The sequence below is a fragment of the Phodopus roborovskii genome, unplaced genomic scaffold, assembly GCF_943737965.1.
Source record: "Phodopus roborovskii unplaced genomic scaffold, PHOROB, whole genome shotgun sequence".
Classification (NCBI taxonomy): domain Eukaryota; kingdom Metazoa; phylum Chordata; class Mammalia; order Rodentia; family Cricetidae; genus Phodopus; species Phodopus roborovskii.
In genome coordinates, this window is record NW_026126597.1 from 2565340 (window position 1) to 2586316 (window position 20977).

The 20977-nt window shown below is 44.7% G+C and overlaps 1 protein-coding gene across 2 annotated transcripts in view; it reads left to right on the plus strand.

Annotated features, from left to right (window-relative positions):
• The window catches only part of LOC127236843 (voltage-dependent calcium channel subunit alpha-2/delta-3), a 775613-nt gene that overhangs the window by 623151 nt on the left and 131485 nt on the right, over positions 1–20977 (plus strand). For both annotated transcript variants that reach the window (XM_051204755.1, XM_051204756.1), the window contains one exon: positions 4465–4539. In XM_051204755.1, the coding sequence (XP_051060712.1) occupies positions 4465–4539 (75 nt within the window). The remainder of the gene's footprint in view (positions 1–4464; positions 4540–20977) is intronic.

Below are 20977 nucleotides of genomic sequence, written 5' to 3' on the forward strand. Positions count from 1 at the left end.
CATGCATTGTTACCTTTTCAACATCACTCACTAAGAGATCAGCAAAACACAGAGAGATGAGAAAAATAAAGGTCAGTAGTGGTGAGTGAACCAGCATCTCAGGGAATGTGTTCCATGCTTTCCTTGAGCCTGGTTGGAAAACTGGAGACAGAGGTATGGTACACACTGACCTAAGCTATCCATCCCTCCTCCATTCCCGTAAAGAGCTTTGGGAAAGGCATGCATGTCAGCCTAGCCAGCTAGAGCTAGGGACAGCATGATAGGAGAACAGGATCCAGGGCACACTGGCCCTCCTGGTTAACGCTCCATAAGGATGCGTCAGCTTTTAGCTCTGGGGATTTTCCCAAGAATTATTCTTTCTCCCCAAGCTTCATACATCCCCCCCCCAGCCATCAGACTTCCTATAATTTTTATTAAGAATCCCAGACACCCCAGCAATAATTTCCAGACACCATGGCCTCTGTTACCATAACGAGCCATTTTATAATTGGGTTCACTTCATTAGCCTGAAGGCTCTCAGCTTGGAAGGGACATGCTCCTCTCCCAGGGACAGGGGTCTGCGCAGCTCCTGGCCTCCAGGAGAGCAAGGGAGTGAGCTGTGGATCCAGGGCCTGTTTGGCAGCGCCTTGTGCTGGAAGGTTCTGTATCCAATCTGTTCCCTGTTACTTCACGGGACTGAACATGCAAATGGACAGGGAGACTGGCTGTGTTTCAAATGAAATGAGAATTAGGGATTTCGTCAGCATATTGATTTTTAGCCAAAGCCAAACATTGTCCATTGTCATTTTATGAAGTCTGATTCTCAGAGAGATCCATCTACAGCCTGCAAATACTGTAGGTGCCTCACTCTCTCTTCTTATGGCTGTATCAGATAATCTCTAAGAGTCACCCACCAGCACACACAGAATTCCAGTTTAGTTTTCTCAGGGTATTCTCCTGGGAAGGGATTTTACCCAGTAGTTTCTGAATGTCAGGAAAAGTTAGACACAGGATTGAGAAGGACTGGCTGTGTGTGCTGAAGCAGATCAGCTTCTTTTTGGCTCAGTTTTTGCTGTTGACTTTGGTTCTGTTTTTCAAAATCATTAAGATAGTGTTTGAGGAAAATGATAAGTACCTAAAGTGCAGGCAGATTTAACTGAGTGCCCAGCATATGCCTAACATGATGCCAAGGGCTGAAGAAGTCCAGGATGAGAGCAGGAGCCTCTTCCAGAAAAAAGAGGCCCCTCTCCTAGAAAAGGCACAGCCCCCAGAGCTCTCTAAAGCAAGGCAGAGGAAGGAAGGAGACCTAACAAGGGTTGAGATGCAAGAAGGTATAGGTAGCATCTTTATGCCTTGTGTAAAGTTAGAAACGAAAATATTCCAGTGGTTTATAAAATGGGATGGAAAGGAGAAGGTCCTAAGGCTGGGAGGGTGGTAGGTAAAAACTTTATCTGAAGGGACCTCCTGCGGCTGGTGAGTGAGGAAAGGCCTGTGAGAGAAAGAGTACTGCAGGAGAATGCTGGTGCCAGGTCTCCCGAGGGGCAGCAGGGGAAGGAGGCAGTGTGGTTGCTGAGGTAGGAACCCGATGCAGGGAAACCTGAGAGAGAGACTCATAAACCCATCTCACACACAAAAGGGGTTTTCTGTGAGTCTTACACGGGAAGGATGCTCAGAATTGCCTATAAAATTGGTCTGTCTTTGAGGCCTAGAGATCAGCTAGGACCATTTTTGGAAATTGAAGTGATATAATGATGATTATAAGTGGAGGCAGGCTTGCATGTGAGGAACATCATAGAGAAAACATGGCATGATTATTTGGTTTGGAGGATTGTGGGTAAACAGAATAGGCTAAGGAGATGCTTCTGTTTCTAATTGTGGGGGAGGGAAGACTGGGAAGTCCTAGTGGTACCTATCTAGAGAAGACAAGAAGAGAACAGCAGGAGAGCTCAGGGAAGCAGAGTCCTTGGGATAACAGAAGACGTGGTGACTGATGAAGCTCATAGATGGAAAGTAGAGTTAAGATAGACAGGAGCCATGGGACAGGGTCTGGAGGAGAACCAGGCCTGAGGAATAACAAAGGAGAAAGGGGAAGAAAGCAGGTTAGCAACTAAGGAAATGGTGAGGAGGCTGTAGCAATCAGCTCATGAAACCAGCAGGGACCCTCCCCCCAATAAAAAGAGAGACTCCCATAGACTCGGGCTGGCGGGAGGCTACTGGAAGTATGGAGAATAGTGGTGTCATCTGGTGGCTGACAGGAGGGCAGAGTCAGAGACTAGTGGGTCGAGGCAGAAGTGGGCAATGGCAGCCAAGACCACAGGTGGTCAGTGAGAGGATGCTGGTCTGAAAGTCCAGGTTCCTTGCATTCCCAGGGGGGAAGCACAAAGGAGGGCTTAGCTTGTAAAAATCTGTGTCAATTTCTGCTTCTCCTCTTTCTCCTCCCCTTCCCATATTCCTTCTTTCCCCGTGTTTCTTCCCTGCTCTCCATCCCATCCACCCCTCTGGCCTTTTCAAAAAAAAAAAAAATTTTTTTGTTTTTGTATTCCCAGACAGAGTTTCTCTGTGCAGTCCTGGTTGTCCTGGAACTCTCTTTGTAGACCAGGCTGACCTCGAACTCACTGAGATCTACCTGCCATTTTTAACCATATGCTCTGACTTTTTCCCTCCTGGCTCTTATATCTGGTGGAGGGAGGTAGATACTTAATAGCCAATGCCTTGACTACTGATCATACTCTCATAGATGATGGTTCTCATTGGTAAAGTCCCATGTCAGGGAAGAACAGAGAGTTGAGACCAACCTTCTCTTAAGACCCACAGCAGAGGGAGAGGCAAAGTCGGCTGTGTTGGAACACACTGGCTGCATTAGCTGACTATAAAATACCATTTGTTTGGTCTGATGCTGAGTTTGAATTTGCAGGCAAATCCTATTCTTGCCTTTAATGGAAGAAGTCAATCTCCCAGAGTCCTTCCTGACCCTTCCAGCCCATATTAAACCAGGACTTAATAACGATAATTAATGCCGTGTTGACTGTCTGACATTCTTCCAGAAGACAAGATGAAAGAGACGATAGACATCTCAAAGGATAGGAAATCTTGGGTTTATCTTTCCCGGCATAATGAAATATACTTTTATCATTAGAGTCAAGTAGAATGTTATTAAGACTTGCTGTGCAAGGTAAGACGGGGAGAAACGTCTGTTGCCCTTGACGACTGCAGACATATTTGCTTTATGTAATGCAACGGAAACTTTTAATTGCTGGTGTTAAATTCTCTGAAGTTCATTTCACATCACCTTGACATTAAGCTAACAAGCAGACAGGGTCACTCCTGGTTTGTAAACCCTGTTGTCTGGATCATTTAATGTATCAGATTCAAGACTGAGTGGCAGAGAACTTAAAGATGAAATAAGTAAAGAATAAGTAAAGGCTCAGAACTGTGAAATGATCCTCAGGCAGAAAATACAGAATTTTTTTCTTCCCTCTCTCTTTTCACTGATCTGGCAAAAGTGGGCCACAATTTCTTGAGAGACAGAGAGAGAGAGAGAGAGAGAGAGAGAGAGAGAGAGAGAGAGAGAGAGAGAGAGAGAGAGACAGGGGGATCAGTATGGGTTTTACGCCAGAGGCCATTTTAATACATGAATGATTTGTAGGTAAATTTATTGTAGCCAATGGGTGCAGTCAAGTGTGTAATAGAAATATTGTCAAAAAGCTGGGATTATTATTTAAATGAGTGGAGTGTTAAATTTGATTACATACTTTTTAAAGCTAATAAAATATTTCATTGCTCTCAAACTATTTCCCATAGACCCACATAGTCAGAAAACATAAATTAAGTGAGGCTCAGCATAGAAAATGACCCATGTTTTGTGTGGATGGAAGCATGTGTGGCAGAGCTTGGCAGCCACAATAAAATTGAAAGGATATAAAGGAATTGGCTGCTCCCCCCCACACACACACATATGGCGCTGGTGGGAACACCTTAAGACTTTCAGGACTGTGAAGAGGACAGAGCAGGAGAAGAAACAGAATTAGAAATGGCTCCAGTGGGTATGGGACAATAGGAAGCCTGGGAGTGAGACAGTATGAAGGCCACTGTCCCTTTTCCTTATCTAGATAAGGGAGAAAATACCCCAAAATTTCTTTTTGCTTGGACATGCTTCCTTCTCCAGAAATACTGTTGGATTTTCTAAAACGTTATTGTTTTGTTGTAAATAAATAAAACTTAAGCTATAGGATGCCAGTGTGGGGATATGACATCTCAGATTGTGCTGTTTGCTGGGCTTATTTGTGACAGGCCGGCATTGCCACCAGATGTCAAGGATCAGTGCTTTGCATTCATTTTAATGAAATATTGTGCTGATAATGGTTATGAATGCCAAGTGTAAGCTGTAAATTACTCAGGTCGAGATGCTTTGTGCTTTGTGAATCTGCCTGCGAGTCAGTTAATGAAGGGTTTTTTTTTTTTCTCTCTCTCTCTATCCTTTTTCAGTTAGGAATTCATGGTTACGCCTTCGCCATCACAAATAATGGATATATCTTGACGCACCCGGAGCTCAGGCCGCTGGTAAGAGGAGTGTCCATTCCTGCATTTCTTCAGATCTGCAGCAATGGTGCCTTACAGCAGTTTTCATTAGAAAACTATTCTATTCACTGTGTTAAAGAGGTGGTTTGAATAGATGCAAACTGGTATTTTGACCCACAGTGCATCAGTGATAAAGAAGAAGTCAGTTTCTAGCAAGTTCTTACCTATAAATTCATATATATTTAAATGCATTTATTAATTTTAAAAGAAACCTGTCAGCATTTTGAAATTTTGCTTTAACTCCACACAGTTTGAAATCCATTATGATGAATATTCATACTCTAGCCCTAGCCCCACTTACTCAACATCTGTTTTGATAGAACAAATCAGATACAAGATCTCTGAAAATTCACGCCATTAGGACTTAGCTCCCAGTTACTGCCAGAATGCAGTATTCATAGATGCTATTCAACACCCTTGTGGATAAATGGAAACAGCTAAGGTTTCTCTCCATTTCTTAGCAGCTGAGTCATACCCAATAGCACTACTTTTTACTTTCTCCAAGAGTAGTCTGAGGCCAATTCAAGAGAGTCCATGGTCTGTTTGGTGAAGCTGAGCTTCATGAGGAGGCTGCCCCAAAGCACTCCTCCAGAGAACAATGAGGACTGTTTCCCAGATGACAGCCAGGATCTTCAGAAGAAGCATGACTGAGCATCACTGTTCAAGGCTAGTCCAGGCAACTTAGTGAAACCCTGTCTCAAGAATAGGAAGAGAATGTGTGTAAAGGGATGACTGTGAGGTTCATGGTGGAATACTTGCCTTGAGTATACTAGATCCACCATGATGCAAAGGGAAGGAAAATGTAAAGAGAGGAAGAGGGAGACTGGTGGTATCTCCTGTGGATTCTGGAGAGGTGTTGAGCAGAAGGGTGTCAAAGTTTGTCATTCTGGGCTAGTCAGAATGTGCCACAAGAATGACACCCCCTTAGATTTATGTGCCTTTTTGGATCATTTTAAAGAAGATATGGGTATTAAGAGAAACACAGCCTTCTAAGTTGAGGATGTATAGGTCATCCTGTTGGCAACACACACACACATTGTATAGACACACAGTACTATCCACAGCAGAAGTCCCTTTCCTCAGAATTAGAGAATAGCACAGCAGCAGAGAACTCTGCAAATGTTTGTCAGCCAAGCACTGTAGGGACCCATTCTCTTCTCACTCACATCATCGCTTAGAAACTGGCCATTTGAGAGCCCCATCATCATCCAACTGCTCTAATCACCATGGTATTAATGGAGTCAGGACCACATCACATGAATCCCACATGCTTGCTTTCAGATGGGCCTGATGGTGATGATTAATTGCAGCATGTACGTGTGTGTATGTGTGTGTGTGTGTGTGTGTGTGTGTGTGTGTGTGTGTGTGTGTGTGTGTGTTGTAAAGGACTGAATTAACTGGCTAGCTGATTTCAATTATAACTCTGAACTTTTGGGGTGTCTGATTTAAAAAGCCACAAATATCTTAAGAAAAAAATTAGCCTAAAGATATATTCAAGTCTAAAAAGCTTACTGCATTACTCACCCCAAGCTGTCAAGTGGGATTTTTAATTGGACAGAGTGGGTACAGGTGGGTTTGATGTGGCAGAACATGGGCTTCTGGTACTTATGTGTTCCAAACTAGAACAGATCCGAGGCAGTGGCATGGCCAAACCTGACTCTTCTGTCGGGGAATGAATTAACTTTTGAAGGAGGAAGGAAATGGAACCAGGAGTTACCATGTTGGTTTCCTTCTCTTTATAGCACTGGAAATGGCTGTCCTCCACAAGTATATCCAGTGTCTCTGTAACCATTTGTATCTCTTGGTCACACAACAAATAGCCAATTGTTGAATGTGTGTCTACTGGGAGACAGCTGAAAGGCTGAAAAAGCAGTTCCCTCCAGACAGCACTGTTTGAGCCTGGCCATGTGAATGGTCACATATGCAGGTCATTGCTATGCATATCGTTCTTTGTTCAAATGCTGGGATGAGTGGATTTCCCAGAAACAACAGCCAGGGTCGGCTTTCCATATGTGAGGTGCTCACTTGTTCAGATACATCTGTTGCTGCTGACTCATGATGAGGACATGGCCAGACCAATGGGTTCTCTGTCCCAGTCATTTGTTTCTTACTCTGAGGTCATCAGATGTCTTGCAGAGGTTAGGAGAGGGGATGTCACCCAGGTTGCCCTTGTCCTTAACTTCTGATTTTGCCTCATTCCAGCTCTTGACTGAGAAAGTCACACAACTGTTGTGAGACTCACCTTCCCATGGTGACACTGCTTTAACCATAGTGTGCATCCCACAGCTTTGTCTTTGGTGCAAATGGGAGAATGTTAAATCCTGTGGTGTGGCAGGTTTTAGGGCATCGTTGGGTGGTGGAGTTATCTTAGCATCCCATCTGTCCTGGCTCTGCTGATCTAGGCTGATCTGGGCTTGGCCCTCTTTAAAGACTAGGAGGACAGGATAGAGGCAGGTGAATCCTGCATCTAAAGAATGCACTTTGGTTATTCAAGGGGTTATCCTGATAACCATTTGTGATGCCCCATGTATGTATCATGTACACACGAGACTTTTGTTTGTTTGTTTGCTTGCTTGCTTCTTGTTTCTGGGGTTTTTGTTGTTGTTGAACAATAATTTTGGCTCACTCTAATCCAGGGTATAGGCAACAGCTCTACTATGTAGCTCCGTGTGGGCCTACTATAGGGGGAAAAAAACAAAGGGAGGGGTGTTTTGTTCAGGTAACACTGTGAAAAAGACTAGAATCCACAGTGTTTGTGGCTATCCTAGTTTCGGGCACTGTGGTTGCTTTCTTTGCTCTCTGTGTTTTCTATCCCTCTTCCTTCCTGACTGCTTAGCATGTAGCCAGTCTTCAGAAATTGAATGAAGGGATCCTTCAAACCCACTATTTTCAGTGTCCCTTATGACAGCTGTAAGTGGATCCCATGGTTATGCTAGTAGTCTGGGGTCTGTCATGCATAGATCTGCCTTGGCTAAACTCTGGAATACAGCTAGCAGCAGACAGCTGCTCGCAGCTTCCATGACTGGCTCAGGCAAGGAATCATCCCTCAAGCCCCGCTCGCCTCCTCTCAGGCCCAGACTTGTAATGAAGTTGTTATAAATGGACCTCCCCCTCTGTTTTGGCTAAGGCTGCCAGATTAGCATGGCGAATGTGAGCATGGGTTGTGGCCAGCCTGGGGAGGGTGGAGAGGCTCGCTCCACACAACTCGTGTTCCCTTCTGTCTGCCACTGAGGTTGTTCCTGCCCTTTGCAGCCAGATAAAAGAAGTGGCTTTTGCTAAAGCACAGTACCAATATTTTTCTAATTTGTCCAATAAAATCTTTTCCCCCACACTCCATGTCTGGCTTGGTTTTATCCGGTATTTCCTTTCATCTTGTATGATTTGGGTGTGAATCATGAAATGTCTCCAAAAGTAGCTCACCCTAGGAGCTGTACTTGAGCTTCTCGGAAGTCATGCTTCCCTGGGAAAACCAGGATTTCCCCTGCCCTGTCAAGTGTCCCCCATACCTTCTTCCCACCAACTTTGTCATTTCCTGATGGCTTCACTGATGTCAAAGTGACAGGTCCTCACTGAGTTTCTGATGGGAAGTGTCTTGTCCTGCACTGAAGGTTGAAATAGCTAGCTAGCTGCCTTCCAGAAGACTAGAAGGCCTTCCATGACAGCCTGTGGAGCAGTGGACACTGCACAGCAACTGGGATTATAGTAGACCCAAAGAAACAAGAAATGTCCCCTGTAGAACTGTAGAGCCTGTGCATCATCTTGTAGCATTCACCATTCTTAAAGGCAGGCTAACAATATTCCTATGAACTACCTAGATTTCATGTCTTATTTAGTTTTCCTTCTCTCTAAAGATGTTTCTTAGAATAGTAAACCTTGAATATATATCTTTTCCCTTTGTTCATCAAGGGATGGAGGGACAAACAGCCTGCACTAGTCTGTCTTTAACATGACCTTTAGTTTTGTTAAGGAGTTTGGTGCTCGGTCTGCCTCTGTAATTGTAAAAAATGAGGTTGTTTAAGCTGACCACTCTCCAAGGAAGCCTGGAGTATGGATCTGGCTGAACCCTCAAGGGAACACAAAGCAGGCCCCTCTCAGCAGCCACAGCAATGGCAGGATTCCACGGGGAGCCTTGGATGACAAAATCTGGGACTCATTTCCACAGAGATCATGCTGAAATCAGCCAAAAGCTGTCTGTTCTGTGTCTGCAGTCCCAGGAGATGGGGGAAGATGCTGGGGGATTGTATTATAAATGGCATTCTTTTTCCTCTCTCTTTCAGTTGCTTTAAAATCTGTTCTCATATAGCCTAGGCTGGCTTTGAACATCTGATCCTCCCTCCTCTGCCTCCCTTGTGCTGGGATCCTAGATCTGTGGGATCCAAGTTATCATACTTGGTTCATGTGGTGCTAGGATGAAATCCAGAGCTCTTTTGCATGCTAGGTAAGTTCTCTATCAACTGAGCTATACCTCCAGCCCCAGGTTCTCTCCTAGATGCAAATTTATTAATATGTCATACCAATTACTGTTGAAGAGGTGGAAAGTAGACTACTGAGACTGGAAAATGTATAATCTTTCTGGTGTCATTGCTGCATTCTAGGCCTATGCAAGGCTCCTGTGATGTACCGTGCTTCAGGGAAGTGAAGATCTGCTGGGAAGGGGTTAGATATAAATTCAGAGAAGCAAGGACAAGGGGAAGAGTTAGCTTTTGTGGCTGTTACCCTTACTGTGTCTTTCCAGTGTGTTGATTCCTCCCTCTGGGAAGAGCATCATTCCAGGTGCCTTTCACATGCCACTGTCTTCATTTGACAGGTACAGTGGTGAGTCTGGGGCACTGTAAAAGAATCCAGAGGCTCTGGGAGGTTGGAAGGGATAAAGATAGACAAGATTGTTTTTAGAAGTCATTCTGGGCAACTTTGAACAACGGATTGATAATCTGGAGTGTTCTGAGAATAAGGAAAGTATCATCCATGGAAAGTCAAAGTGCTGTGGGATGATGTGATTGTCCCCAAATCATGTAGCCAGCAAGTACCAGAACCAGGAGCTTTGGCCCAGATCCCCTAGATTGGCTAAGTCAACAGTGCTATGCTGGCTCCTCAGGAAGTGGGTGGCAGAGTGGCTGGGAGTAGGTATGGTTGAGAGGCCTGGTCTCTGCAGTTATGTGAATGACTTCCAGGGCAGCCATGGTACAGTTATAGATAGAATCTGTTCAACAGACACATAATGTGAGCGACAAGATGAGCTGCCTATGTCGTTTAAAATCTCCCAGTAGCCACATCTAAAGAGTAAAAAAGGACACAGATGACATTAAGTTGAAGGGTAGTATTTTAGCTCATGTATCCAAATCACTGGTGCTTTAACATATAATGAACATGAAAATAATTAATATAGCATCTCACGTTCTTCCTATAGTAGTCTGTGAAATATGATACAGATTTGACGATTAGAACTGACTCACACAGAACCAATATTTCAAGTTCTCAAGAGCCGCGTCTAGCTGTGACAACTTGCAGGGGTTCTATGGGCCTATGATGTGAGCAGACATCTTAGAAATTTCTAGAAACATGGATGAAAGTAATGGTCAGTCATGGGTACACACCCCCTCCCAGACTGTGGCTTGTCTGGCTTCTAATGGGGAAGTGGGATGGCTAGAATTCATAAGAGGCTGGCTGGAAGCCAGAGCAGATGGACTCTCTCCTCTGGCTGGGAAGTACTGACTATGTCAGCCATGTGGCTTTATTCCTAAACCATGTGGACTTCCTAAACCAAATTGTGCCACAGTGGGTGGAAGGCATTATCCACACTAGGAGAAGCTGAGGTGTCAGGTTATCCTAATCAGGCTGTTTAGGGGCAAAAATCATCCATGCTCTTCTGGAAAAATCTATGCTAACTATCACACAAGGCCAAAGTCTATAGATAACAGTATCACCTCCCTTAACTCCTTATAGGCCTCCTGCCTACCATAATGCAAATGCACCTGTTCAAGACATTGACACTCTGCATCCTGAGATGTCACCCTCTACTGCCCCTTGACTAGCTTACCCTATAACATCATTCTGTTTCTTTGTTTTATGGGTGCATGGACAGTTCTTTCTTCGTTTTATGGGTAAATGAACAGTTCGTTTTTCTAAGCCCTGTTTGCTGTTGTACATTGGATGTTGATGGTCCCCTATAGAAAGTTATTCAGTACATAACATGAAAGGTAGCCAAGCTAGTAAATGTGTTGTTCAGTCCTCTCCTGTGGAAGTGACTGGGTACTCTCATAGCACATGTAAATATATGTTACACTAATTAGAGGGTGAATCTAACAGCAGGTGAAGCAGAATTTAGGCGAAGGCAACATTAGAGTTCTTCCCTTCGTCTAGCAAGCTTCTGAAGTTCTGTTAATGGGCCATGTGAGCGGATGCTGTGTAATTAAAAAGTTTACATTCCCTGGTGTTTAAGAAGGATCCTTATAGAATTGTGCCAGTCCTCAAGCTTTTGACTATTCCTTAGAGACCCAGGTTCTTCCCTGTCCACCTGCCCTTCTACCTGGAATCTGGTCTTCTGTGTGGCTTTCCCCCAGCTCTTGGTCACCTCAGAGAAGCCTTTCTCTTTCTCAATGCTTCTCCAGCATGCACCTGCCTCTGTTTGTCTGGGTCACTTTTTGCTAGGGTGTGCACACATGTTCAACTTCTCCGCCGCCCTTTGCTGGACTTTGCTACTACACAAAGTAGGTGCGAGTAGGAAGGATGATGCAAATGATAAGAGTCTGGGTACTGTGTTTCTTCAAGAAATGAGAAATGTGGGTGCCACATGTGCTCTCATCAAACATTCACTCATTATGTCAGGGCATGTGTGGCTTGTGGGGCCCTTCTAGCCCGGTCATCCCTCTGCCCTCTGCCCTTGTATTTGCTGACATCCCACAGATGTTGCTGACATCAAGCTTGGTACTGGCAAAAGATTTTGGGCAATTGGAGGGTTCTTTCTTCTTAGAAAACTACTCTCCACCAGCAACAGCATGAATGGCCAAGAAGACCTCTGTGTGTGCAGCTTAAGCACCTTTCTTTCTCAGGGATGGGTGCCCTGAAGGGTGAGAGGGCTTCCCAAAGGAGATGGAAAATTACTGGGGAAACCTCACTATCTCCCTGGAACTACTGGCCTCAGACAGCTCAAGGATGATGTGTCTCTGATCTTAGGAGGATACATTCTGCTGGCAAAGTCTATCAGGGAGTCTATGGTAGACCATTGTAAACTTTGAAGCAAATACACCTGTTATTTTCAGCCGCCTTGCCCTCCATTCTCTGGCTGCTGATGAACTGGAGGAGATTGACCAGTAGGTGGCGCACAGGCATCACTGTGTGCTGAGCACGTGTTGTCTTGCTGGCCAGTGCACAGCCCCAGAACAAGGATGAGGAGAGTCCCTGCTTAGGCTTGGTCTGAATCCACTCTAGGTTAAGAGAAATATTAAAGGATGGCTAGAGAGTGTATCAGCTCAAAAAGATTGTGTTGATGGGCGGCGGGGGTGGGAGGTAGTGGTGGTGCTGTTTAACCCCTACAGAAAGCTGCCTTTTTTTTTTGATAAACATTGATGGGCTAGGTGGACACAAGTCTTGCATCTCTGCATGCTTGCTTCTTGCTGAAATGCCACAGGCCCTGTGAGAACTGTATGGGCTGGGCACTTAAGACTTAAGCAAGAATGCTGCAGTTGCAGCTTCAGCTCCAGATCTAAAGAACAGAGCCCACATTTTGCCAGGTAGAGCTGAGCTTGGTGCTTCAACTTCCACCATTCCCAACCCACAGCCTCTTAGTCCTGGGACCAAGTGAGTGCTTGGATGCTCAGGCAGTAGATGAGCTTAGGAGTCAGTTTCATGTTTTGAACATGTAATGTGCTTCATTATTACCCTTAGATGCTAGAAGTGGCAGGCAAATGGGACTGTGATGACCTTGTGGCTACTACCCAAGATGTCAGATGCTAGGCTCTTTGATGGACACCTGCCCAAATTGTCTCACTAAGTGCCAGTAGCATCCTGTCTGTTAGCATACATTAGAGGGGTCGCCTGAAGGTAAGGCTGTGGTATTTTGCTGTTGTTGTTTTAATTATGTAAATATTTACAGAAGAAAGGTATTTGATATTCAGATCAAGGGAACTGTCAGAAAATACACTGAAGGCAGTCTTCACAAAAGGAAAGCATGGCTGTGGACATGATTTGTTAAAATCTTGCTCCTCTGGTTCTAAAGCTATGCTGGTTTCTCTTCCCTCTGCTGATGTTTTCTTTGTCCCTGGATGCTAATCTGTTGGTGACACAGAAGTTGTTCTGCATTCTAGTGTAGATATGGTTGGTTGGGGCCAGTCTGGCTGCACCCTAGCTGAAACTATGGACTCATTGTTTCTCTGTGGCCTTCTTGATTCAGGCTCCTGTAGCTGTCCCTCCCTCTGTCATTCCCTGCACAGTGGAAGCAAGGTCTCCCAACATTTCTAGCTGCAGGGAACCATACCACCATTGTAGTGGCAGTCATCCTCTCCCAAACTTTTACAGGAGCTCTTTTGTGAAGCCCTACCCCTGTCAGCCAGGAAGGGAGAAGAAGCTACCAACCTGAGTCTTCACAGACCATTGTCTAGGTCCCCTTTCCATGTAAGCTGAGAGCTAGAGGGTAAGGGAGAAATCTCCCTACAGACTGTGGATCTGGGGCCGTGCAAAGGAAGCAGCATGTGCAAAGATCCTGAGGCCTGGAGAGACACACCGTGCCTGGAATCTCTCCATTGATTGAGGGCAGACTTCTAAAGCAGTGCCATGGTCAGCTGCCAGCCCCTGATGATGCAGTCATCACCCACACCTGCCCCTCCCCCTGATATTCTGAGCACATTGTGTGCATGCACAGCTGTGTGTGCCTGGGGACATGCTCTACTTCTCCGGCATACAGGAGGCCTGTGAGCCAAGGGATAAGGAGCATCCCTTCCCAGCACAGCCAGACAATTGACACTCTTACCCAGGGGTCCCAGCTCCTGGGTGTGTGCTCTCATAACTCCCCAGAGAAATGAAGCCCCATTGGTGCCATGCCTATCAATGTCCTGCCATGTTACTGGGGTTATCTCTTCAGCGGTAGAAGGAAAACCTTGCACTGAGCCTGTCTTGAGGCCTGCTGACAGATGTGTGCTGCTAGGGCTTGAAAGGCAGTCTTTTCTGTACTAGGGCACATGCCACGCTGAGTGCATCCACACCAGCATCTCTGTGGACATACAGTGGGCAGCATTTGTTTCCCCCTAGTCCAGGCCCCCTGCATCCATGTTCCCATTATTCTTTTCTGCTCCTTTGCTCTGGCCATCTGAGTTTGTGTTTATGTCCATTAGGCAGCATTAAAAGTCATGAGTAGGACCCCAGAAAGAAATCTGGTTTAGAGACAGAAATTTCTGCTGCTTTATTTTGTTTGGTAAAATAATTTGATGAGAAAAAGACTCTTCTTTTCCCCAAGCACACTTTGACCTCTGTTTTACTAGATTAATTTCATATCTAGAGTGCCCCATCTTGGATGATAAATTAGCACTAAAAAGCTCATCAAAATGTAATTACAGGCAATGTGTTGAATAATGATCTCTTAAAAATTCCTATAGATTTGTCTGCACCTCCTTTCCCTAGTGAGGGAAATGAGCCTCAGCTGCTAGCTACTAGCCTGGGCCAGGAATGCAAACCCTAGCCATGCTTCCAGGCTGAGACATGCGTGCTGGTTTCTATCACTGCCAATGTCATCTCCTTGATCAATCATGCTGCTCCGCTGGCTGCACATCTTTATATAATTTAAAGGACCATCTTCATTGATAGGGAAGTAGAAACTTGAGACAGAGTGAAACTCTCCCCTCATCTATCTGTAGCAGTGTGCTGGGGAGATAGATACTCATTGGTGCTAACTAGGAAGACAATAGCAAGCAGGCTAGTGCAGAGAAGCAGGAGCAGCAAACACAAAAGCTTTCAGAACTGCAGATTGCAGATTCTAAAAGCAAGTTTGCTTCTCCAGAAATATAGCAACTGCCTACTTCAGAGAGAAGAAGGAGGAGTCTAATGAAGCTAGGTTTTCCCAGGGGTCCTGTCTGCCCTCTCCAGAAAGCTGAGTGGACTAGGTCACCCAGCTGACCCTCATGGTATGGAAGGGTCCTGTGAAACCTACAGCTGAGTTTGAGGACAGGATATTCAAATGATCTCACTGTGTGAATGTGCATACTTATTTGAATAACTGAAGAATTCAATCATGTGAATGCCAACAATTATTCCTCTGCGTTTACATTTTAGGAAGACCTTGCATCTGAATCCCCATGAGAGCATTAAATTGCTATCTAATTAGCAGTCCCAAATTATATATATTTAAAAGATAATGAAGGGTTTGAAGGCTGTTGGAATAACTGGTTATACATTTAAATGAATCGCTAGAAATTTGTTAGTAATGTGTGGAGTTTTCTTTTATTTCTTGATTCCCTCTTTGAAGTTCAGTAGACCCAACCTTGCAGGGTTAAGTCTGGTAGCAGAAAGATAAAGGCAGATGTTTTTAATTATTGCAACACAAAACTCCCAAATAATTATAAGCAGCTGTCATTTTTACATAATCCTGAATGATAAGACCCAAGGAATGCAGATAAAAGTGTTGAGACCATGGGCTTTTGGGACACAATAATTTAATCCCATCCCACCACTGAAATGATGGCCACACAGTGGAGGAGCATCCTCTTAAAATTTTTCTTAACTTTTACTGATCAAGTGGAAAGCCAATATATTTCCACACATACAACCCAGGTATCATGTCTACATTCCTTGGGGGATGTTTACTGGATGAATACAAACATCCAAACCCTTTGATTACCCAGGAAGGAAAATTGGCTGAGCTGGGCAGGGCAGAGTTTGCACTGAGAGTGCTCTGTTTTGTCTGCCCCTTTCAACTTGAGATGAGTCTACAGCTGCCCTTGTCCAGTCACCTCTTCCCTCCATTAGTTGGCATAACAGGACGATGCCTGGTAGTAGTTCTTTGACTTATAGATGAAGTTTTCACTGGATTAAACTGCACCTAAGTAACTTCTACCCAGAGGCAAAAAGTTGATCTGGTCTACCAGCTCCAAGGATGAAGTGCTAGGTTTAAGATACTGGATTTGTTGTTTCTTATACTCATCTCTTTCTGGAAGACTAGAGGCTCATAAGAGCAAACTCAAGGGACATCTAACATAGCCACAATAACTTCCCATTTCTTATTGTTAATTCTTTATCACTGGGACAAAAATTTCTGGGGTTTAGTCACTGGTGAGCTAGCTGGCTCTGGGCTGAGTGAGAATGAAGATCATGGTGGTAGGATATGGAGGAACAAATTGTTTACGTCATGGTGGCTGGGAAATAGAAGGAAATTGAGGAAAGAGTTAGAGACAAGATATGATCACCAAGAACATGCCTCTAGCAATCTTTTTCCTTTAGCAAGATTTGATGTTTTCAGGTCTTCTAAACCTCCCAAAGTAGTACAATAAGCTGAGGACCAAGCTTTGGACACAACCTGTGGAGGCATTTCACATCCAGATCATAATGTGGACCCAGAGATGACAAAATCAAAGTCTACTTTGTCAGGTGTACAGTTCATAGCAGGCTGAGTTGTAGCTTAAGTTCCACAAGAGACACGTCTAAGCTATCAACTAGAAGAAACATATATAGACAGGCAGACACACACACACAGATACACACACACACAGACACACACACAGACATACACACATAGGTACACATGCACACACACAGATACATGCACACACACAGATACACACACAGACACACATACACAGAGGCACACATACATACACACACAGATATATGACACACACAGATACACATATGCACACACAGGCACACATATGCACACACACAGATACATGCACACACACACACACAGATACACACACAGCCCACACACACACACATTCTGAGATGCACCAAAAATCCTAAGATACCTTTGCTACATTATTCTCAGACCATTTTATCTTGAGGCAGGACCTGGCTTGGCAGATAGAACTAAGCCGAATGGGTTGCCCAATGAATGGAACTTTACCCCCCAGGAGCAGGAAGTATAAACAGATAAGAGAGGAGCCAAGGGATTCATTTGAAATATTCTTAAGTGCAAAGTGAGGTATTCTTAAGTGTTATTATATCTTTCCCGAAATGTGGGGGTTTCAGAGTATTGTGTACCCTGAATATCAGAAACAGTGAAATTATATGATTCTCCCGGAACCGACAGGTTCTCAGTTGTACTTCAAGAAGGGATTTTAGGGAGTCACAGAGCAGAGCTTTGACAGTATCTGAAGCATAGTTCTGTAGAAGGTTCAATACTAATATGGTTTAGATTACCCTTATTGGGTGTCTATGCTCACTTGGCTCATACTGCAGTGTGTGTGTGTGTGTGTGTGTGTGTGTGTGTGTGTGTGTGTGTGTGCACGCGACAGAGTGTGTAAGGGCAAGATTCCTCAAAGATGTGATCATCATAAACTCAGCTGTCTCCTCTGTTTTGCCATTGTCCCCTTCCTGTACCACCATGATTCATTTCAGACTTGGGAACAACAACCTTAGTTTTAGACCAGGGCTCTTCCATGGCATACGTCTCTCCATAGAGCAGAGGCACATCTGACACTCTGAAGGGTCAGCTCTGACACTGTCGGCTATGTGACCTGGATTGTGTTAGTTACTTAACTCTAGGGTCTCAGTGTTCTTCCCTAAAAAAATGAGAACAGAAACAATGCCTCCTGCAAGGATTATAATGAGGAGTAAGTGAGTAAATACTCCTGGATGCCCACAACAAGCCAGGCATGTCACTGTCAGGCAGGATTTGGTGGAATGAATCCCTATACATGTTCACTCTATAGTCATCTGCTGTTTCCTGAAGAACCTACTCTTGGCCAGGCAATTCCCAGGCCTGCACACCCAACGGCACACCAATAATAGCTACTTTCTCTAAGATGCTTAGGAGCCAATGTAGGAAGCAAACATAAAAGCTGGACTCCTGTATCATACAGTGAGGTCACCATGAGAGGCTGGGACAATAGGGGAAGATTTTAAACTGAGTCTGCCTAGGCCCAGTCCACAGAGGAATCCATCTCAGCTGAGCCTATAGGGGTCAGAGAGATAGACCATTTGACTCAGTTGGAGTCAAGGGTATAAGGAGCAAATGGAGTGACATGTGCCCAGATCAGAAGGTAAAAGCAATGATGACCTTTTCAGCAGCCAGCTCTGCCTAGCTGGAGAGTACAAAGAGAGGAAGGAAATGATATAAATTTCAAGAGTAGCAGAGGCCAAGTGGCAGGCCTTGCAAAATACTGGAATATTAAGTGACATCCTACAGAGCATGAGGGGTCTATACCAAGCACTGGCATGCTCTGATTTTGGTTGTAGAAGAATACTTCAGTCAGATCCCAGGGAGTGGGTTAGAGGTAAAGGACCCAGAGGGAGACTTTCCTTGGCAGTTGACACTAAGTTGATGGCCTGCCTGAAGTGACTCACCTTCAAAACACTCAGATGCCAGAAGTGATCCATGGATGTGGTAGCTTGCTTCTCTGGCCCACTGGCCCACTGGCCCATTCTCTCATCCTCTAACCCCAACACTGCCCACATTTCCATGGTCACAGGCAAAGCAAGACTGTTAAGAACTCAGCCAACCTTGCAGGAAGGACCCTGGCTTTTCTGTGAGTCTGTTAGTCATAAATCTCCTGGGTTTATTCGGACCACCATGTATTCAAAAACATTTGCAAAAAGATACATCACTCTAATTGGCACTGGTGTGTACTGGTGTGTACACACACACAAACACACACACACACACACACACACACATTCACACACTCACACTAAACAAAAGCTAAACATTTTGTTTGGTCACCAGACCAATGGGACTGTAAGAGGTACTGATGAATCAAAAACTGCCCAGGTTGGAGGTCAGAATGTGGCTAGGGCAGAGAGCATTTGTTAGACAAGGTACCACATGCTCATCCATGCTGCATGTTCTCAGGGAGGTTTGAAACAAGGGTCACCTAGGTGAGAAAGGAGAGACACTCTAGTTGGAAAGATCTAGAAAAACCTCACAGAAAGATGATGGTGCTTGACATGGAAGATCTCTTTGCCTTTGTAGCATCCCTCTATTGCTTCATTTAAATTAGAACCATCTCTTTAGTGTTCCTGTATTTGTCAAACTCCTGTGGACATTGAGAGTTCTCTAGGTTCTGACTCTGGGCCCCGAAGTAGAGATGACTAGAGTGGCAAACTGGGAAGAAGCATCAAGGATGTGGGTACCCAAGACTGATCACAGGAAGAAATTAGCCACACCCTGAACTCTCTCTCTCTCTCCAGCAAATGACAGCTGCTGCCCCCTAAGGAAGGCCAGGTTAGCTGCAGAGCCCATTGCTATTAGCTTGGCATTTGTTTTCTTTGCCATTGCCATTGAAGCTCTAGAATCCATCAGCTGTGCCTGATCAGACCCCTTCTAAAATGGTGTGACAGCTGAACATATCCTGGGGTCTTCTGATATCATTAACACAGTAATGGAAAATATCAAATAAAATTCCATAAATTAGGGAGGGAGAATTACTTGCCAGATATCACAGACAAACTTCCAAATTACAGGGGTTCTCTTGGCCCTAGATAGGATCTCCTAATGGCATGGTGGTATGTGAAAACCTTCGTGAAATAGTATTTGGAAGAAGCCACACCCACACCCAGGAGCCCAATGCAACCCTCAGGAACTCTGAATTTGTTTACAAGGACCACTTGCTTTTACCTTTAGACAAGTTTTTGTCTCAAAGTATTCTGACTGCTTGGAGAAAATTCCCCCAGGTGCTAGCTGCACCCTTAATTTGCATGCCTCTGTCATTTCTTTCCTTCTAGCAACTGACTGTCCTTGTTGACACCCCTATTTCCTTCACCAGGCCTGGCATTGCCCCTCTCTTCTCAGAGTCCAATCCCTGAACTTGTCCCTTTTGCTGGCACACATTTTCCTTCCTATCAAGATACTGAGTACATTTTAGTGTCTTTAACTAGTTGTGGTAACCAGACAGACTGGCTTCTTGAGAATTAACTTTAATCCAGCCACGGTACAGTAAGCCACGTATGACCTACAAAACCATGCACAGCCAGGCCACCACCTCCCCACACACAGTGTGTGACTCATGACTTCTAGGAGGACACAGATTAAGATAAAGGTCATTTGGGTTTTCAAAGCAGCCTCTTAATTGTTGCTGTTTTTTTTTTTAAACATCCAAGCCATTTTAGTTTTACAGCCATCAAAAGGATTTTGTAATCAAACTACAGGAGAGCACATAGAACTTTTCATCTTCTAGACACTTAAAAACATTAATTAACAAGGGCAGCATGCCTCTGAGGAAGAGGAAAAGGCTCTGTCTAGACATGCCCCACTGCCCCTCTCCAAACTCCCTGCTACTATGGGATACACCCTCATGGCCCTGGGTCTAGGCCATCTTCTCATCTTCTCAGGCTTGTAGGATTTCATCTCCAATACAGACCCATAGGAATTTATGCTGGGGCATGATGCATGTGTCATGCAGGTGTGTGTCTTATTGAGGGGACTATAGGCTATTATAGAACACATACCATGGGAGCAGCATGATTTGGATGGAAATCCCAGCTCACATGTTATCTTCTTCTAGTCTTGTAGCTATTGCCTGAGGCCTGAGGTCCTGACAGGAGTCATGGTGAGGTCAGACACTGTAAACTGGGCCCAGGGGCAACTGTGACCCCTAAAGTCTTAATCTAAAACAATCTTTGGACACCAAGGCCAGTTTCAAAGGACAGTAACTCTGACAGGGGACTAGATAGCCTTCATTTGGGCACAGAGAAGAGGAGGCCTGTAGGAATTTACCTTCCAGATAGCTCTACCTCCATGACTGAGCACTTATCTGTACTGGCAGAGCTAGCCACCTGCACAGAGGACCAAGTTAGTGAGGTTGAGCCACTCCAGTGGAGAACTCAGCCATCAGGTAAAGCTGATCTGCTTCTCAGTTCCATTAGCCATGTCGCCAAGGGAGCCGGCTCCAATTTTCTATCTATAAAATCCTTCACTGGACTTGGGAGGATTTGGGAAGATACAGTGGTTAGCATAGTGCCTGGCCTGAGACACTTTCTGTGGGGAGCCATGTGGACAGAGCGGGCAGGCTGTGTGTTTTATGAGTTCCTGGTTAGGGAAGTAATGAACTTTGGAAGCTGAAAATTGTAAGCGCTTTTGAGTGCTCATTGGGGGAGATTGCAGTGTGACTTCTGCACTGTTTCCATTCAAAATTTCCTACAAGCAATTATTACACAAACAATTAGGGGAAAATTATTGCAAGAAACAGAAAGTATCCAAACCATTTAGATGGTGACATTAGTTTATAGTCCCTGTTGTTTCTAATCCCTAGGAGAGTTGGAGCTGGCAGTAGCCATGGGT